This window comes from Xiphophorus couchianus, chromosome 4 (genome assembly GCF_001444195.1).
Source record: "Xiphophorus couchianus chromosome 4, X_couchianus-1.0, whole genome shotgun sequence".
In the NCBI taxonomy this organism is placed as follows: domain Eukaryota; kingdom Metazoa; phylum Chordata; class Actinopteri; order Cyprinodontiformes; family Poeciliidae; genus Xiphophorus; species Xiphophorus couchianus.
The window spans coordinates 3200586-3218518 of record NC_040231.1 but is presented as its reverse complement, the minus strand read 5'-3'; the positions used below and the strand labels follow the sequence as shown (position 1 = coordinate 3218518).

General features: G+C 37.2%; 1 protein-coding gene across 1 annotated transcript; it reads left to right on the top strand.

The window, feature by feature from the left end:
• The first annotated feature begins 2498 nt into the window (after nt 1-2498).
• On the top strand, nt 2499-10038 carry LOC114142524 (uncharacterized). Its single transcript, XM_028013843.1, has 6 exons — nt 2499-2641; nt 5399-5500; nt 6187-6402; nt 7061-7272; nt 7509-7825; nt 9135-10038. Exons 1-6 carry the CDS (start codon nt 2631-2633, stop codon nt 9321-9323), a joined length of 1047 nt encoding a protein of 348 aa, XP_027869644.1. The 5' UTR covers nt 2499-2630; the 3' UTR covers nt 9324-10038.
• The last annotated feature ends 7895 nt before the right edge of the window (nt 10039-17933 follow it).

Sequence of the window (17933 nt, the reverse complement as noted above, 5' to 3'; positions counted from 1 at the left end):
AGCTTCCAGTCCAGACTTGCTACTAAAAGACATGAGTGAAACTTTTTCTGTAAAAACTCTCTCTGCTGATCAGCACACACAGATGTGCATGAGGTCACTCAGGCACTTCCAGCCAACACTGATTTCCACATACATGCATGCACATAGACATTTCTTGCGTTCCCTCCCCCAAAATCCTGCAGGAGCCTGAAACACTCGCAAACACTTCACAAAGCGGTCGCTACGGCAACACTCCCACAGCTCTCAACACAGGGCGAGTGTTGAAACAGCCAGGCTGACTGTGGTAGACAGATCACCAAATTCAACAAGGCAACCAGAAACAGCAAGACAGGGAATCAAAGTGTAACGAAAACTTTGACTGGAAAACCCCCCCAAAAACCTACTAAGTACACCGTGTGATTAAACAGCTTATGGAGTCATTTGTAGGAGTAGTTAGCAATTTCAGTTTGTCAGATTATTGTAGAGAAATATTTGCAGACATCAGTTTTTGCACAACCTTCCTATTTTATCCACCACAGGATTTCACGCAGGTCAAGGTCTGGACTTTGACTGAGCCACTGTAATGCCTCAATTCCTTCCTTTTTCAATCACTGTGTTTAGACTTATATTAGGGATGCAATTGATCAATTAATGAGTTAATCTAAAGTTGATTGATCAGGTCAATCAACTAACGAGTTGACATTTTCTTAAGAGTTTTTGTTTCTCAACATAAAGGGCTTAATTTTTTATAATAAGCTGAACTAAAAAAAATATTTTTGCATCAGCTGAATAAACAGAAAATTGTGGCTCTCACATTGTTAAACTTAGACATATTTATAAAATATAACAGGAACCTCTTACGCAGCTGAATAGGAAAAGATAAAAAGAACAAAATAAGCGACACTTACACAGAGACGTTCATACAGAAATAATGTCTGTTGTTGCTCTTGAAGGAATTAAAATTTTCGCTCCATAAAGTGATTAAACTATCTTGCTTATTGGTGCCATGTTAGTTTCCATTATGTAATCATTTTTCTCCATTGTCTCCTCCGCTCTTCTGTCATCAGATAGTTTCCGTCTTCACAGCACATCAGTTATTTTTAATTGAGAAGTTAAAGCTGCTCCGTCATACATTTCGTTTGAATAACTATTGAGGTGAAAACTTAAGGAACTTGTCCAGTGTTTATATTTCTAAACAACAACACATAAATGCACTATTCATCCCTCACCGGACTTTGTTTGGACCGTTTCTTTCTCCTGTTATGTTATGGCGCCCGCGTCGCCATCTTTATTCCTAACTCTCTCCGGTAAAGGACGACCAGCGGCGCCCTCTGCAGGACGGCGGCCAAACTGCAACACTAAAAGACGGTCTGACATTATTGATGGGAACTAACAGTTGAAAAGAAGAGAAGGCTGTCTCTCTGTCAACAATTCCAACCCCCCTCCAAAAAACTCATCCTTTTCTATTTGTCCTATTATGAATATGAACATATCTGCTATCTGTGGCCGGTGGAGTCTGAGATGGAGCTCTTGGGTTATTAGTAATTTCATTGAACATTGTACTATTGAACCTTGCAGTAAATTTGCTGGAACAGCTGTCTTAAAGGGGCAGCATTGTGTATTTTCCAGCCATTGTGCCATTTTATAGCACAATCAAGTAACTATGTTGCTTTCAATTGTTATAAAAATACTGTATATATCAGATATGACTTTAAAGAAATTTGACTTTGCAATTTGATGGCTTGACATTTGGCCTTTGTCGCTTTAAGAAGTTCCTGCCGTAGTCACAACAATGCTCCTCCATCATGCTGTTTACACCCATCTCTAGCAGCATCGGACTGAGCAGTATCTCATATGATGAGCTCAGCAGATGCTCAGCTCCACCAGGTGTTTGCTAATTGCTGCATGAAAGAATCCAAACAATATGTTTTTGATGAATGAATAACATTGCAACATGGTATAAAGCTAAAAAAGAGTAGATTTTACATAACAGTCCCCCTTCAAATGTCTCCTACTGGTGAATAATCCTTCTCTCTGCAGAATATCATGGAACAAAAAGGTTGGAAGCATCTCATGACGTTTCCCAGATTGATGGGCAGCAGCAGTTACTCTCAAGGGTTATTTGATTTTAGCATCTTGTTAACAGACAGGTGCATGCTTCAGGGCAGCAACCAGCTGCTTTGAAAGAGATTCTTCACACGTGTTACATATAAACCAAACTTTCTGTCTAATCCTATAGGAGCTGTAGTTTTATTTGCCCAGTTGTGGACATTTTCTTTACTGATGGAAGCTAACGCTGTAACCCTGAATCCTTTAGAGTTTTAGTGATTTTAGTAAAAAGTCTCAGTTCAGACCACCTTGTACCTTTTTGACTGCTTTCTTTGAAATTGTGCTGGTTTAATGTGGAACTATCTGCACAGGAACACTTTGCTTATTACGGTTTCTTTAAAGTTCAAAACAAATTGCAATCCCTAAAAGTTTACCAGTCTAAGGAAACCCATCTGAGTTTGTCTTAATGTTTCGGCTCGGCTCTTGGCTCTGGCTCTCAGTCCAGAGACTCTGACTGCGCTAAGTGCTGCCAGCTGTGCCATAAAGACGGCGTCTCATGTGAGATAGCAGCCTCTGCCGATTTGATCCAAAGAGATGAGGGAATGGATTCAAGGTGAGTGACGTCAAGACGAGGTACAGAGCAGCTAATCGGAGAGAATTGAAATATTTGGAGGAGAAAGAAAGTCGTGTTTCCGGAGTAAGTCATTGTTTCAGAGCAGAGATTGATTGATGGGCTGTTGTTAAAGGGGGAGCGTGGAGCTGGGGGCAGGGGAAGCTTTAAAGTGGCTTAAAAAGTGGAAAATATGTCAGTGCTGCTTTTTACAAGACTTGCATTGCCATTAATAAAAGCCACTCTGCCCCCACCAAAGTAATTTATGTGTTTTCTTATTCTTTTCACCAACTTGATGAATTACTGTTTTTCCACTTTCTCAGTCACTACGGCGATACAGTAGAAGAAGAAATGACAAGTTCACAGGGTCAAGCTTTCCACGTAATAAATCTTAAGAATTGTAACAGAAAGCCTCAGGACTGATGTCCACGTGTGTCTGATGGAGGTTTGGAGAAAATAAAGCAGCTTTACTGGTTTCACTGGTTCCTCAGACAGTCGGTCAGTCAGCCTTCATCACCAACAAACTCAAACCACTTGAATAAACAAGTGGTATTTTCTTTCAGCTTCACCTCACTTTATCACTGCAGAGGCAGATGCGAAGGTCAAGGGTCAGATTTCATGGTTCATCAGGTTTACTGTTCTCCTCCTTTCCTAAATTTAAGTGATATTTTTTAACTATAAATGGGTAGAAACTAACCTTTTGGAAAAAATGTACTTTCAGGAGTACGTTTTACTTTTGTTTGAGTAATATTACTAAGAATTATTGCTACTCTTACTTGACTAAAATGTCTGGATGCTTTTTCCCATACAAGTAACTTCCATGAAGAAAGAACAAACACATTTAAGTTTATAGTTTGATGACATCAGTTTAAAATATCAAATCCGATTTTATGACTTGAATTTTACTTTTACTTGAGTAATTTCTTAGATGGATAGTCTTTACTTTAACTTGAGGAAAAATATGTTAAAATAGTGCTGCTTACTTGAGTATAATGTTTGACACCTCTGTATTTAACTATAAAGAATGCCTCCTCGACCTCTGACATCTGTCATTTATAAAGGCTATATTCAACCTCAAGCTTTTTGTGGTAGAAATCTCTCATTGAGAAGAAAAAATCTTGAAATGTGGTCTTTAAATTCCTACTGAAACAAACTTTGAAAACCTTTCTTTTGCATAACTGCCTGATTGGAAGAGTGTTTGTCTTCGAAGCAGAAACATCTTAGAAAATTATCCTCGAGATTGTTTCAGAAAGCAATATTTGTTTTAACAACTTCATCTTGTCTCTGATGTTCCTACTTTACGTTCCATGAAGTTCTGTTTTTTCCCCCCTCAGTGAAACCAAATGTTTGTCAGAACGGTTTCTGAGATAGGCAAAAGAAAAATGAGTTTGTGAGCCTCGCCTCCCCTCGACAGCCATCCGGTTTCCATCACTCACTAATAACAAACCTGTGACACATCTGAGAAACATTCATGCCTGACATGCAGCCAGCTCTGCTAAACACGGGGAGGGATGAGACATTAAACAGCAGAAACACCAAATTTAATCTCAGTAACTTCATTTATTCCTCATCCAGCGTTTAACTTGCTGCAGCTCTGCTTTTGTTTGTGTCAGTTCAGAAATTATCCAGCTCCAAAACTAAAACATCTTTGACCTGATTTTCCTTAAAGTATTAGAATAAGCTTCATTGGGCAAACCTTCTGCAATCCATTAAACAATAAATATGTTTTCTTTATGTTGTAAAGATGTTTTAGCTGAAATAACTTCCATTATTTAAAGTCCTACAGCACTGCTAAAGTGTTTTTAGTCCATCAACCTAAGAACTGCAGGAATGCGATTTGGCTCCATTATGTTAAGGAAACAAAGAATTTATAGAAACGTTAATATGGGAGAGAAATAAACCAGAAAAATAACATTAATTGCAGATTTGGCTAACTAGTTATATTTGCTTGAGTATGTTTTTAAAAAAAATAAATGTACTTTTAGGAGTATTTATACTACGCTGTACTTTTATGGTGAAGTATTTCTTCTCTTACTTGAGTAAAATTTCTTTATCTACCCACTAAATGAAAAACAAACATGTTTTAATCAAAAATTCACCAGACTCAGATGCACACCTGCAGTTTCTGTTAAAATTTCATATGTTTTTTATTGAAAGAAACTGATTTGGAAAATATTTATTTTGCCTGATTTTGTTATTTTTTTGTTACTTATATAAATTATTGTAATTTTTGTCCTTGAAAAACAAAAAATTCAACTTAACTTTATATTTTGGTCCATCTGATGATGTAATTTGTAAATGTTAAATGATTGATAAGTTGATTAGTTGATCAGCACTGGAGTAGACATTTTTACCAAATGCTTTTTTACTCTAACTTGAGTAATTTCATGAGTAATTTACTTTCCTTGAGTTCACCTCTGAACCAATATACAAATTGTTGAAAGTGAAAGTTGCTGCTCCTGCCTTCATTTTCCTGCAGGCAAATATACTTAGGATGTTTTACTTAGACCGGTGTGAATATTAACTACTCATTTGTGCCTCATATGTAAATGCGTCTGAAGGAGGTTTTTCTGCGGCTGCACTTAAACCTGGGCGATGGGAAACACTACCCCATAAACAGGGAAAAGACACAGGACAGTTTTTCAACCAAATCCGCTGGTGCTCTTTTGAATGCGTGTTTTTAAATAATCGAGGAATAAAACAAAGTTTGACCACGATGAGCCTCCTCATTATGTTGATAACTTACCTCCTCTTCCTCAGCACCGTCGACACGGCAGTTGAACCCGGATCAGTTCTCTCAGTCGAACTCCAACATGTGAAATTTGGTCACACCTGGAAAGATGCACAAGACGTCTGCAGAAAGTAAGTTTTCTGTTAAATGTTTTATTCTCTGTTAAGGATTAGAGTTAACAAATGTACTAGTTATCATTTAGTTTGATTTCCAGCGATTCAGTTTGTATTATTAGTAGGCCTGCTGCAATAATCAATATATCAATTAATCTCATGACGCATTAAAATGAGCTCAATAATTTCCATTTGCATGATTTATCATTTCTCTCTTTCTACCAAAAACAGGACGGTAAAAGTCTTCAGTTTGGTGTTTTGGTTTCAGCCAAAAGGAATATTTTGTTTACAGAGACTTCATAATTAATTTTATTTGTTTATTTGTTTATTTTCTTTGTATATTTAAAATGTCTTCCAGTTCCAGTGTTAAATGGTCACACCTTAGACCATTAGAATTTAAAGTTTATTGATACTTGAGAAAGTGTACTTGTATTATTATGCCCTTATGAATATTATATTACTTGAAAATGGTCTCAAAACAACAATATTATCGTTTATTGCAATAACTTCTGGGACAATTTATTGTCCAGGAAAATTAGTTATTATGCCAGGCCTCATCATTAAGCTTTAATGTTTTGCTATTTCCCTCTAAATGATCTAAAATCATTCATTCATTTGAACATTTTATTCAAGAGCAAATACAACAGCTGAGGTAAAGATTCAGATTGTGCTGAAAGATAATACCTGACAGTTTGTCCTTATAGAAAAGACATGGACTTGGCCACCATCTACAACCAGGCGCATGCAGACAGCCTGTTCCTGAAGGACTATAAAGCCTGGATCGGTCTACACAGAAAAACACCAAAAAAGTGGGAGTGGATTGATGGAGGAAATTATACGTTCCAATGGGCATCAAATGAAGGAAATAATAGTGATGAAAACTGCGCTGTAATCGGCTACAATTACTACAACGACAAAAGGTAATGTGAGACTGTAATAAATAATCTGAGGCATTACTTTAAAAACAGTTGATCACACCTAGACTCAGTTTTAGTCAATTTGCAAAACGAAGGAGCAAAAAATTCACTTCACAGTTACAGAACGGCGATAGAAACAAGTCCTGCATTTTATAGTTTCAATTCTCTGTTATTTTTACTTTTCTCTCCATCCACCACATCCAATTTGTGATGCGATTATCAGGGATTAAAACAGCTACAAAACGTAATATTTGCAAAGCTTTCATTCATTTGAATTGACCTCTTTCTGACAACAATTTGGTAAAACAAGATTGTCTTAATATCATTTTAAATTTTTTTTGCAGAGTTGTTTTTGTCCTATTCAGATAAAGTTAATTTCCTTATGTGGTAGCTGTGGTGGTTATTAAATTATGGAAGAGCTAAACAAACACCCCTTTAAAGAGGATCAACATAAAGTTTGCTCAGTTGATTTCTGCTATATTTATATAATTATAGCTATCAGAAATATTTGCAGGTAAAGACATTTCAGGGCTTGGCTGATGTGTTAAATTGTTTGAATTTGTTGTCATTAATCCAGTTAACAACACAATGTTTTTGTTTAAATGTGGATATGAGGGTTTAAAACATTAAGTTCTTCTTTTATTCATGTTTTTGCTTTAAGGATTTATAGCAGAGCGTGTGACATGAAATCATTCTCTGCGTGTCGGATAAGAAACAGCAGCTCTATAACCATAGTACAGGAGATGATGACTTGGTCTGAGGCGAAGGTCCACTGCATGAAAATCAATCAGGAGCTGGCAACTTTTACAAAGGAGGAAATGACGTTTTTCAGTGAGCAAAACTTTCCCATCTGGATCGGACTTCACAGGAATGGTAAAAACAAATAAACAACAAAACTTCCTCCAGTTGTGGTTTAAAAATGATTACCAATAGACCAGAAAGTGATAAAGAGGAACCTGCTGCTCGAACCGAACATCCTGAGCAAAAGTTATGTTTTCTGCTTGTAGAAAGACGAGCTGCAATCGTATCAGAAGTTATTTAGCTTTTCTTCATTCCAAGCTCAGTTGGAAAGAAATGTCTGTGACAAAATTATTCACTTTTTTCTTCAGACAGCTCATGGAAATGGAGTTCAGGCCTCAAGGAGGACAAATACTGGAAATTAGAGCTGAGTGACAACAAGGACTGTGTGACCATCACTTCAAAAACAAAGACGCTGGCTGCCGAAAACTGCCAGACCCTCCGTCCGTTCCTCTGCATGAAGGAAAACGTGATCCTGGTAAAGGAGAATAAGAGCTGGGAGGAGGCGTTTGAGCACTGCCGAGGCCTGGGATCCAACAGCAACCTTCGCTTCAATCTGCTCAGCGTGAAGCCTGGAGATGAACACAAATGTGTGGTGAACAGAATAAAGGAGGCTGACACCAACGAGGTGGGTTCAGGAGGAAAAACCGTTCGGATTATTTTGAATTATTATTATCAGCTGTTTGACCTGTTTTTAAAGGTCTTCAGTTGCTCCTGAGTCTTCGAGACGCCATCGTTTTGTCAAAATCACGAAACTAAACTTCCTTTCCTCTTCACACGCAGATGCACAACAAACTGAACACGAGTCAAAGGCAGCATAAGTTATCAGAGCCACCATCTCAGAGAAAATACAAAGTTGTTGCTAATGATTGTAATATCGTGTTTCCAACACAAGGTGGCGTTTGGTCCTGAATTAAGGTACCACCTCTGTGAATGTAGCGTTTGCTGAGGGAATACCTGCAATTACCTGACTGCAGAAAATAATTTTTTCTGCAGTCAGGTAAATGCAGGTAAAAACATACATTTTAAGAAAAAAACAGAAACAACACCAGGGAACCTGTAAACTTTGTCCACAGCCAGGATCAGCAGATATGAAAAGGAAGCAGAGCAACGTTTTAATAGAAAGGTAAAGTAAGTAGCAATGCCAAAACGTTTCAGAACTAACCAGCTACTTAGTAATAATATAAAAAATAAATAGTGTGTTTGTGCTGCATAACGGGACAAGCACACAGCAACACTAGTACAAACTGTCTTTGCCACATAAGCAACCTTTTAAATGAAAGCACAAGTTCTGCTCTCTCCACTCTGAAAACTCACTGAACCATTTCATCAAGCCAAAAACTTAAATTCAGTCTTACTTTTAATGTTTTATGGTCATAATCCATGTGAGAGGAAATATTTCCACGTGGCTCTCGAAGCTGAAGTTGGTAAATGGCTAAAGGACGATTCCACCAAGTTTTCTGCTACCTTCAGCATCTTTTATCTACTCTGATTAAAAAACTACAACACCTAGACTTTTCAAACCTGAACTGGATTATTCTCAACTAATAGCAGAATATTTAAAGCCAACTGTATGATTTCAGACCGTTTTCTTTTTGCTGCATACCTTGTTTCAATACCAATAAGTACTTTTGGTTGAGTAATTAACTGTTTTCCAAAATTTTTTTGCTTTTTGTGTTGTACAAAAAGCGATGTCCTGAAATATTAGTCGACATCCTAAGCATTCGGTTTTGATATCGTAAGAACTGGTTTTGCCTCCATCCCTGCTCTGCAAAACATGGAGCAAAATCCACGACTTCATGGCAACAGAGAGGAAAATGTTGTTTTCTGGAGCCATTTTCCCGTTTTGTTCACATTATTTACTGAGAGTGCAGGAATATTTGCCCACTTGAAGGAGTTTCAGGCAGGAAAGGTTTAATTTTTGTTCCTTCTGGCAGGTTTGGACTGGTCTGCGTTTCCTGGGAGATAAATGGCTGTGGATAAATGGGGAAGATGTGCTGTACTCTGACCTGCTGAAATGCCCCCCCCAGTGGCGGCGCTGTGGGGCCATATCTAAGAGCGACAGCAGTACCGTGGCAGCCAGAGACTGCCAAGAGAGAAAAAACTTCCTCTGCTACAGCTACTAATGTCACCAAAATCATGTAAAAGCCTGAGTGTCTCTGCAGCAAACATCCTGCAGAAATGTCCAGCCATCGTCTTGAAACTCTAGATTCAGAATAAGAGTTAACAGAAACATGCATAACTACATATCTAAGTTATCAGTTATTAGTCTTTAGTTGAAAGTTAAATAATCTGTCAGAGTTAGAGTGAATGACTGACAGGATTTTGCTGATAGAAATTTAAGGCAACCGAAATACTGTACTGTCCTTAGAAAGTATTCCGCATGTCTTTTAATTTGTTGTGTAAGTTTTTAAAAATGCCTTTATCTTTGGAGAAAGTGGCTAAAACTGTTTAAGTCTGTGAATAAGTTGCTGTGGTCATCATGATTTCTGTAAAAAGAGAATAAAAATGACTTTTCCATCACACTTTTTCTAAAAGTCAGTAGTTAAAAAATCTATTTATCTAAAGACTTTAAAATTAGCATAGATTCAAACATGAAATAAATGTTATTAATAAGTGATGGTTGTGTTTCTCTTCAATTTCCTTACTGTGCTCAAATTTTCCACAGAAGTGTGTATTGTACCAATAATGAATCTCATAATAAGGATCTCATGTGTAAGATTGATCCTTAAAAGTGACCTTTTATGCTTCAAACATATAAAATTTTTTTCCACAAAATAATTTTTAGATAATTAGGTTTTTGTTTGGTCAGTTCTGCCTATTTTGAGCTTCTGTTTTAGAGCCTTCTGTCACTTTAAATTCAAATAATCTGCTGCTGGCCACGCCCCCAAACTCAGTGTTTACATTTGACCTTTATATGTGAAAATGGTTGAAAACAGAAGTGCCATTATACAACTGTACATCTTTGAAAAACAGAAGTAACACCTCCTGCACAACTAGCAAAAATGCAGAAAGTGGTTTCTGGATAGTAAGTCAACAACAAGACACTTGTCTTTTCCAGAAGCCATTGTACAGCGGTAAAACCAGCTGACCAAACGAGATAGAGCTCAGCTAGGTTATGTTGCTAAGTTACGAGGCTGGGTTCAGCTGGGGTTGCTAGGCGACGGCACAGTGGTCGCCAATTGTGGCTTAACAATTGGAAAGTTTTTGGAACGGTTTGTTTTCAAGACACCAAAAAAAACCCACTAACTTCCTGCCATAAAACAACTGGATGTTTTTTCAAGTTCTTCGTCTGTTTCTAGAAACAGTAGAGACCCAAACAGAAATGTGAAAAAGTGAATTTTGTACAAAATGTTTTCTTGAAATTGAAAACACACACACGCACTCTGTTTATTTAAGCTTGAATGTGACTTTATGGAAGACGGACAAACCTCATCTTGGACTCTGGATCAGAAGTATTTGCCAAATTTGCACACAAACAAGAACTCTGACTTTAGTTCCTCTTTGCTCTCAATAAAGGCTTTAAATATCAGAGAGCAGAAAAAACAGTGACGTAGAAAGTCATAAAGCTGGAGGAGTAATAGAGGAATGGAGGATTGTATTACTGTCTGAGATTATCAGACATCAGGGGATGTTTATGCACTTTTCACAATAAAATTTAAAATTTGACATTTTCTTCTGCCATTTTTCCAGCCTCCGTAAGAACGTCCTGGAAAATAGAACGAACAAGAATCCAGAGAAACGCCTACTGGTTTATAAATGATGGACTACTTATTCTTATAAAACATTAAGAACCAATTTGTAGTTTTGTACTTTTACCTGTTTGTTTCTCTTTTGGTTTTGTAGTTTGGTTTGTATTTCCTTCTAATTCATGTAAAGGACTTTGAGCTGCCTTGCTGCTGAAAATGTGCTAAGTAAATAAAATGATGTTTCCTTACCATACAACAGTTTTATCAGTGAGAATAACCAGCAGCATTTATCTCCACACAACCCGTCACCAACTCCTGTAATTTTACCTCTAATCTTTCTGTGACGATGTGGAATTATGTGACCCCAACATTACAAACCAAGGTAAGCCAATAGTAATTTATCACAACATGAATGTGCTTCATACCAGTTATGTTAGATGCCCTTGTCCTGACCTTTGACCTGTACAAGTCATGAATGGAGGGGAGGTCAGGGCACTCTGGACCTGTCGAGTTTAACGGATGAACACAGGAAGCTTAAGAAAAGGAGGTAAAAATTGAGCTAAAGTGGGACGATAAAGTCCAGCATGTAGAACATGTAAGTTAATATTTACTTCCATTATTTTCCAACCAAGACATTTGAAAACTGTGTCATTTTCTGCATTAACTTGGTTAATGAAATGAGAAAAAATATGCAAGCCGTGACCTTGCAGCCAGATGTGACCTTGCAGGAGCTGCATAAACAGGACGAGCGTCTCCAGACTGAGGAAACAGGAGCATTCATGTTTTTATCTTGGTGTTAATCATTTAAGATTTTATTTCTCACACTAGTGACATTTTTCTCCAGGTGATCCAGGCTGTTGCATTTTGTCGTCTGTTGAAACAGTTCATGTGGAGCAAAGTAATCCTTTCATTTCCCTGCTTCGTCCTTTTCTGGAGGAAGAATATTTTCCTGTTTTTCACCTGTAGGAAAATCCTTCCACTGATTTGCCAGCAATCAAATGTCTTAAAGGCGAGATGGGCGTGATAGCTGACTTTAAGCGTGTCTCCCAGGCAAATACCTCTTCTGGCAAATACGACCTAAAATAACAAAACATCCAGATGGACTTTGTTGGCTCATCAATCAAGTTCAAAACCAGAAAGAAAAACCAGTGGGTGACGAGAGGCAACTGGTAAATGATCTAATACTGACAAAACATGATCAAAGTTTATGTCTGTCATGTGCTCATGTGAATAATTTGCTTTTGTTTCTTTAATAGCAAAAGAAAGCGTGAAGTGATAAGTGAGCTGAATTAATAAAGGAAAAACCATGCAGAGCAGCCTACTGGGACCGCTGGTTCTGCTCAGTTGCATGATCGCCTCTGAAGTGTCGGGAACATCTCCGTCTAAATATTACAAACGTTTCACCTTTGGTTTGACGTGGGACGAGGCGCAGCATTTCTGCAAGAGGTGAGGCTTTCTTTTTTATCGCCCCGCAAGGGGTCTTTTTGTGGGGTGTAGTGTTCCTGACAGGAAAGGGGGAAGGAGAGAGGGGAAGACATGCGGTAAGCGTCGTCGGGTCCGGGAGTCGAACCCACGACAGCCAAGTCGAGGCCATGTTGCCTCTGGGTCACGCTAACCCCTCCGCCACCACGGCATACCTGAGGTGAGGCTTTCTCATGACAATGTGCATTTATATTGTCATAAAAAAGGTTAAATAAAGAAACATCAAGAACTGAAGTTACAGAAATGAAAAGAAAACAGAGAGATGGACAGGAAGCCGTTCAGAGCTGAAATAAACTTACAACAGAAAGTCAGCTTGAAGTTTTTAACTTCTTTTTATGTAATTTACAGTTAAATATCATCTGTATATCATAATATCATTTTGTTTAAAGTCTTTAACTGTTTTTGAAGTCATTTATAGTTGAATATCATCTGCATAAAAGTGATATGAAATTTCTTTAAGCGATTCCACCCGAAGGACGAACACAAAAAGCAAATAAGAAATTTTATTAAAGGTCTTTCAACATTTTTGATCAAGCTTTTGTTGGATCTTTGCTACTTTTCAGTCCGGTTCATGAGTGGTTTTAAGATTTTTTTTTGTCCCACTTGTACTTCTTTAAGAATAGAATAGAAAAGACGTTTAGGAAATTGTCCATGCCAGGAGTCAGAGCCTGTTTCACGCTTCACCACGGATGATTATTTAGCAAATTTAACTATTTGTTTTTCTCCAAAGCTATTACACCGACTTGGCCACCATCTCTACAGCCTCAGACATGGACAGCATGAACCTGACGCAATATCAGGTGTGGATCGGCCTGCAGAGAGGATGGACGTACTGGTGGCAATGGTCTGATGGAAAGTACTATTATGTCTCAGACTGGGAGAAGAATGAGCCAAACTATGGATTCTGTGCCTCCGTCTACTTCAGTAACAAAAGGTAATGAAACACATTTTAAAGAAATAATGAGATCAATTTAATTGGGTATTTAATGTATTTAGTTTCATTCAGTCTAAATGAATGAAACTAATCTATATCCAATGATTTAAGTAATATGTAAGTTGATAGAGATTAAAAAATGCAACACAATCATCCACCAAACTATAAACCTTGACATTTTTTAATTAATGTCTTGTTGTTTAAATAAGCTGAAATCTGATTGACAGTTTTATTTTATACGCTGGCGACCTACTCTGTCTTCTAAATGAATACCGTAAATATATATTTTTGCATTAAATGAACCTTCTTTTCATTTCTCTAAGGATTTATTCCAGAGATTGTGAAACTCATCTGATGTTTGTCTGTCGGAAGGAAGATAGATACACGTTTGTAAACGAGACAAAGACTTGGCCTGTGGCCTCGGACTACTGCAAGGCTCTGGATGGAAATCTGGCCAGTTTCAGCAGCTCCGACATGGACGAGATCTTTGCTGAGTTTGACTTTCCCGTCTGGATTGGTCTGCGCAAAGGAGGTAACAACCAGAGATGCAACCTGCTACGATTCTTCAGTGATAATTCGGACATCGTCGATATGAAATCTGATTTGCTGTCGCCACATACCGCTAAATATTTTTCTGAAGACACAGATTTTAAAGATGTTATAAACATTTTGTCATGCAAATGTTTTTGAAATTTTTCAGAGAAATCTGACGTTGAATGAGAGAAAATCCAGTCAGCTCAAACTTTTCTTAAGAAATTAATTGGGAAATAATACATACTATCAGCGTTGTTTGTAAGTGTTGAATTAATTTTACAGGAGCAGCAAACAAAAATAAAATAACATTTGGATTTTGGAATTCAGAATGGTATTAAGTGTGCCGCTTTATTTTAACTATTTGAAAGAAACATCTGAAAAATATTAAATTTTTTTGAATATATGAAAACACATTGAAACAAACGTTGAACCGCCCCTGCACACAATCAACATTTTAAAATAAAATAAAATTCAGCTTAAAAATACATGAATAAATAAAATATTAAATACATTTTAAAACGTACAAATGGACAAAGGCAAATATATGTATAAATATACAGATAAATTAAATGAGGTCTCAATAATTAACCCTAGGTTAAGAATCACTCTACTATTAAAATATTAGATATATGAATTGAAAAACACATTTAAACAAGTTAGCAATTTGGATATTTTATGTAGCGTCAGCAAGCCAACAGGTGGACTTATTATTTCTGTAACAACCATGAAAATAATAGAAATCATGTTTTCATTTGCAGTCGCATTTAGATTGTGTTATTCAATATTGTTTTAAATATATAATCATGCTAGCTTGGTGTTTTCTTGGGGCCCATTGGTGATGCAGTGGCCCTAAGCAGCCATTTCTTTGGGCCGGCTCTGTTTTTAATGATGAAACGCACAGAGAGGATCGATATGTGACTTTTATTGCATATCTGTTTCAGCAGGGGGCACATTCATCTGGAGCTCGGGAGGTTCAGGCTATACAAGCTGGAAAGTTAACGAGCCGAGTGGTGACGCCGACTGCGTGGCCGTCTCCTCGCTGACCGGGCTGATGGCCACCGAGCCCTGCGACGTCCGGCTTCCCTTCGTCTGCATGTGGGACGGGAATGCCAACGTGCTGCTGGTGAAGGAGCAGAAGAGCTGGGAGGAGGCACTGGAGCACTGCCGGGGCCTCGGCGGAAACGGCCTCAGCTTCGACCTGGTCAGCGTTCAGCCTGGAGACGAACACCAGTACATGATGGGCCAAATCATGGCGGCCGACACCGAGGAGGTGCGTTCAAACACCGCTGGTCTGATCCAATTTCTTAGCTGAAAAACAGCCGGACGTTAAAGTTGCAGTTTGTAGCTTTTACAAAAATAAGCTGTGAAAAAAAAAAACAATCAAACATCTCCACCCCCTACCAGTGCATAAAACAACCAATCAGAGCCAGGAGGAGGGTCTTAGCGCTGTCAATCATCCTCTTTTACTGAAGCTTTCTGAAGCCTAAAGGAGGATGATTGAGGCGCTGAGATCCTCCTCCTGGCTCTGATTGTTGCTTCTGACTGAGTGGAGTATTTCTGCAGTTAGCACTGGAAGGAAATTTCTGAGCTCCAAAAGTCGAACATTTGTGAGAAAAAACTCTAAATTTTTAATTAAACTCAAAATTTTAAATTAAACTCAGAAATTTTCTAGGAAAAAATTTAAATTTCTGAGCTCCAAAAGTTACAAATATTAAACCTTTTAAATTTTGAAGGCTTTTCTAGAACATTTTTGAAATGAATGTCAACATTTTTGGGGATATTCTTACTTGTTTTGGCTGTTGAAGCTCAAAAATTTCCTTGTGTTTTCTAAATAATTTTTGACTTTAATCTAAAATTTCAGAGTATTTTTGGCAAACATTTTCTTTTTTTTCTTTCTGCATTGGCCCTCGATCGGCTGCTCTGTAAACTCAACCAGTAGCACTCAGTCTGGTTATCTCATCTTCTCCACATGTATTTTGTATTGAATATTTTAGATATGCTGTATGAAAATAATTTGCATAAAGGCAAATTTTCAACAAATAATTTGAATTACTTTACACAGAAAATCCACAATTAGATGAATTCGTCTCTACCAGCTTTGCTCATCCAACGGATGTTTCTTTGCCAATAATTATTGGCATCATATCTGAAAAACGTATTTTTCTGGACTTTGGATAAATCTCTGAAAGTCATTGCTCTTCTCCTGCAGGTGTGGACCGGCCTCCGTTTCCTGGGCGACGAGTGGGTGTGGGTGAACGGAGCAGCGATGACCTCTGACCTGCCACAGTGCCCCATACAGGAGCAGCGCTGCGGAGCGTTACTGAAGAACAACACCGGCGGCGTGGAGCCCAGAGACTGCTCAGAGAGGAAAAACTTCCTCTGTTACAGTTTTGCTGCCTAATCTCACTGTTAGCAGCCAGCTAGCTGCAGGAAATGCTACATTTTACTCAATGAAGACTTTAGAAAATCTGTTCTTTCTAGCAGAAGATAAGAATTTATTTAAAATTTTATTGTTTCTTAAAACTAGTTTAGTAAAACTGTAGACAATTTGTAACATTTAGACGCGTTTCACCATAAAATGATTTTAAAAACAAATGAATCGTTTTGACTTTCCTGAAAATGACATAGAAAGCGCTACCTGTGTTTGTGTTGCTAATCTGCTGTCTTTATTTTGGATTTACAAGCTTTGAGTTAAAAAATAAAGCTATAAATAGAGAAGAGGCTGTCTCTCTCATAGTTATAACAAATGATTAAAGGAGTAAATATATTTGGGATATTTTGCTTTTTACAAAACATCACAACTTCAAACTGGTCATTTGTTTCCAACTAGAAAATCTAAATAAAATTGAAATTACACTGGCTCAGACATGGATTGTTTTAATTTAACAAACATTCATTTTTCTCTAATTTCTGAGCAAAAAGCTTCAATTTTTCTGCAATCAACAGATTCATTAGCAAATGTCACTAAATTCGATTTAAACAAACAAATAAAAATAATTGTTAACAGACAAAATAGTTTTGTCCATACATAAACTAAAGCAAGAGTTTTTATTTTAGTTTTCTCACTATTTTACTTGATTATGGATTTTGTTAATGTTCATACTGCATAATTATCATAATTGATTAAGTAAAGACAAACTAAGGCAATCAGAATGTATGTATTGGTATCACAATGCATACATTGTGTGTATGTATTGTGATACTGGTTTTATTTACCGATATTCAATTTAAAATGCAGACAATAAAGTCACATTATTTCAATCACTCACTGCTTTACGTGTATTGTCCACTAGAAGGAGCAGTAGAGCAAATGAAGCGTTATCTCGCTCATTTCACCACTAAAAAAAAATAAAAACTGAATTTGAGAAAACATTTTTGTTAACTGAAATAATTAATGGGGGAAAACTAAAGCTAAGCAGAACTATATGATGCATTTATGAAGCTAAAACTTACAGAAAAAGTTATCCTTTGTTTTTATGTTTCTGAATTTATTTATTAGCCTTTCAAACTGATGTGAAATTTACAGTATTTTATGTCAACCATTTGCAGTTTGTTACAAAAACTGTGGCAGTCCGCCAGGACGACTCCTAGTGGCCAGGAGGAGTCTGGGAAATGGCGGCAGCAAAACTTGAGAGGAAACGCTGAAGCCTGGTTATATACAATAATTCAGTACACGTTTTGAAAACGATATCTTCTGTTGAGTATTTATTATCCAATCTATGTATATAGATAGAATAATAAATACCTATCTACAGGTATTTATTATACTTTAGCCTTTTTGAATTCTGCACCTGGAAATGAACCAAAGTATGAAAAAACCGACACTACTACCATAGGTAATAAAAACTAAACTAAACAATATTTAAGTAATAACTAATAAAAATGAGCAAACAAACTAAAAACTAAAACAAACTGAATTAGACAAAAAGTCACAACAAAAAACTAAATTATCAAGAAAAACTCAAAACTATTTTAACCCTCATCATCACTGTTACTTTCCTCAGCAGGATCTCAGATAAACGGATGGATGGATGGATGGATGGATGGATGGATGGACGGATGGATGGATGGATGGATGGATGGACGGATGGATGGAT

What these genes read in the sequence shown, in the direction of transcription:
- LOC114142524 (XM_028013843.1), top strand. An exon ending in GCACAAGACGTCTGCAGAAA is followed by an intron (nt 5,501 to 6,186) that starts GTAAGTTTTCTG and finishes TTGTCCTTATAG; the next exon opens with AAAAGACATGGACTTGGCCA. An exon ending in AGGAGGCTGACACCAACGAG is followed by an intron (nt 7,826 to 9,134) that starts GTGGGTTCAGGA and finishes TCCTTCTGGCAG; the next exon opens with GTTTGGACTGGTCTGCGTTT.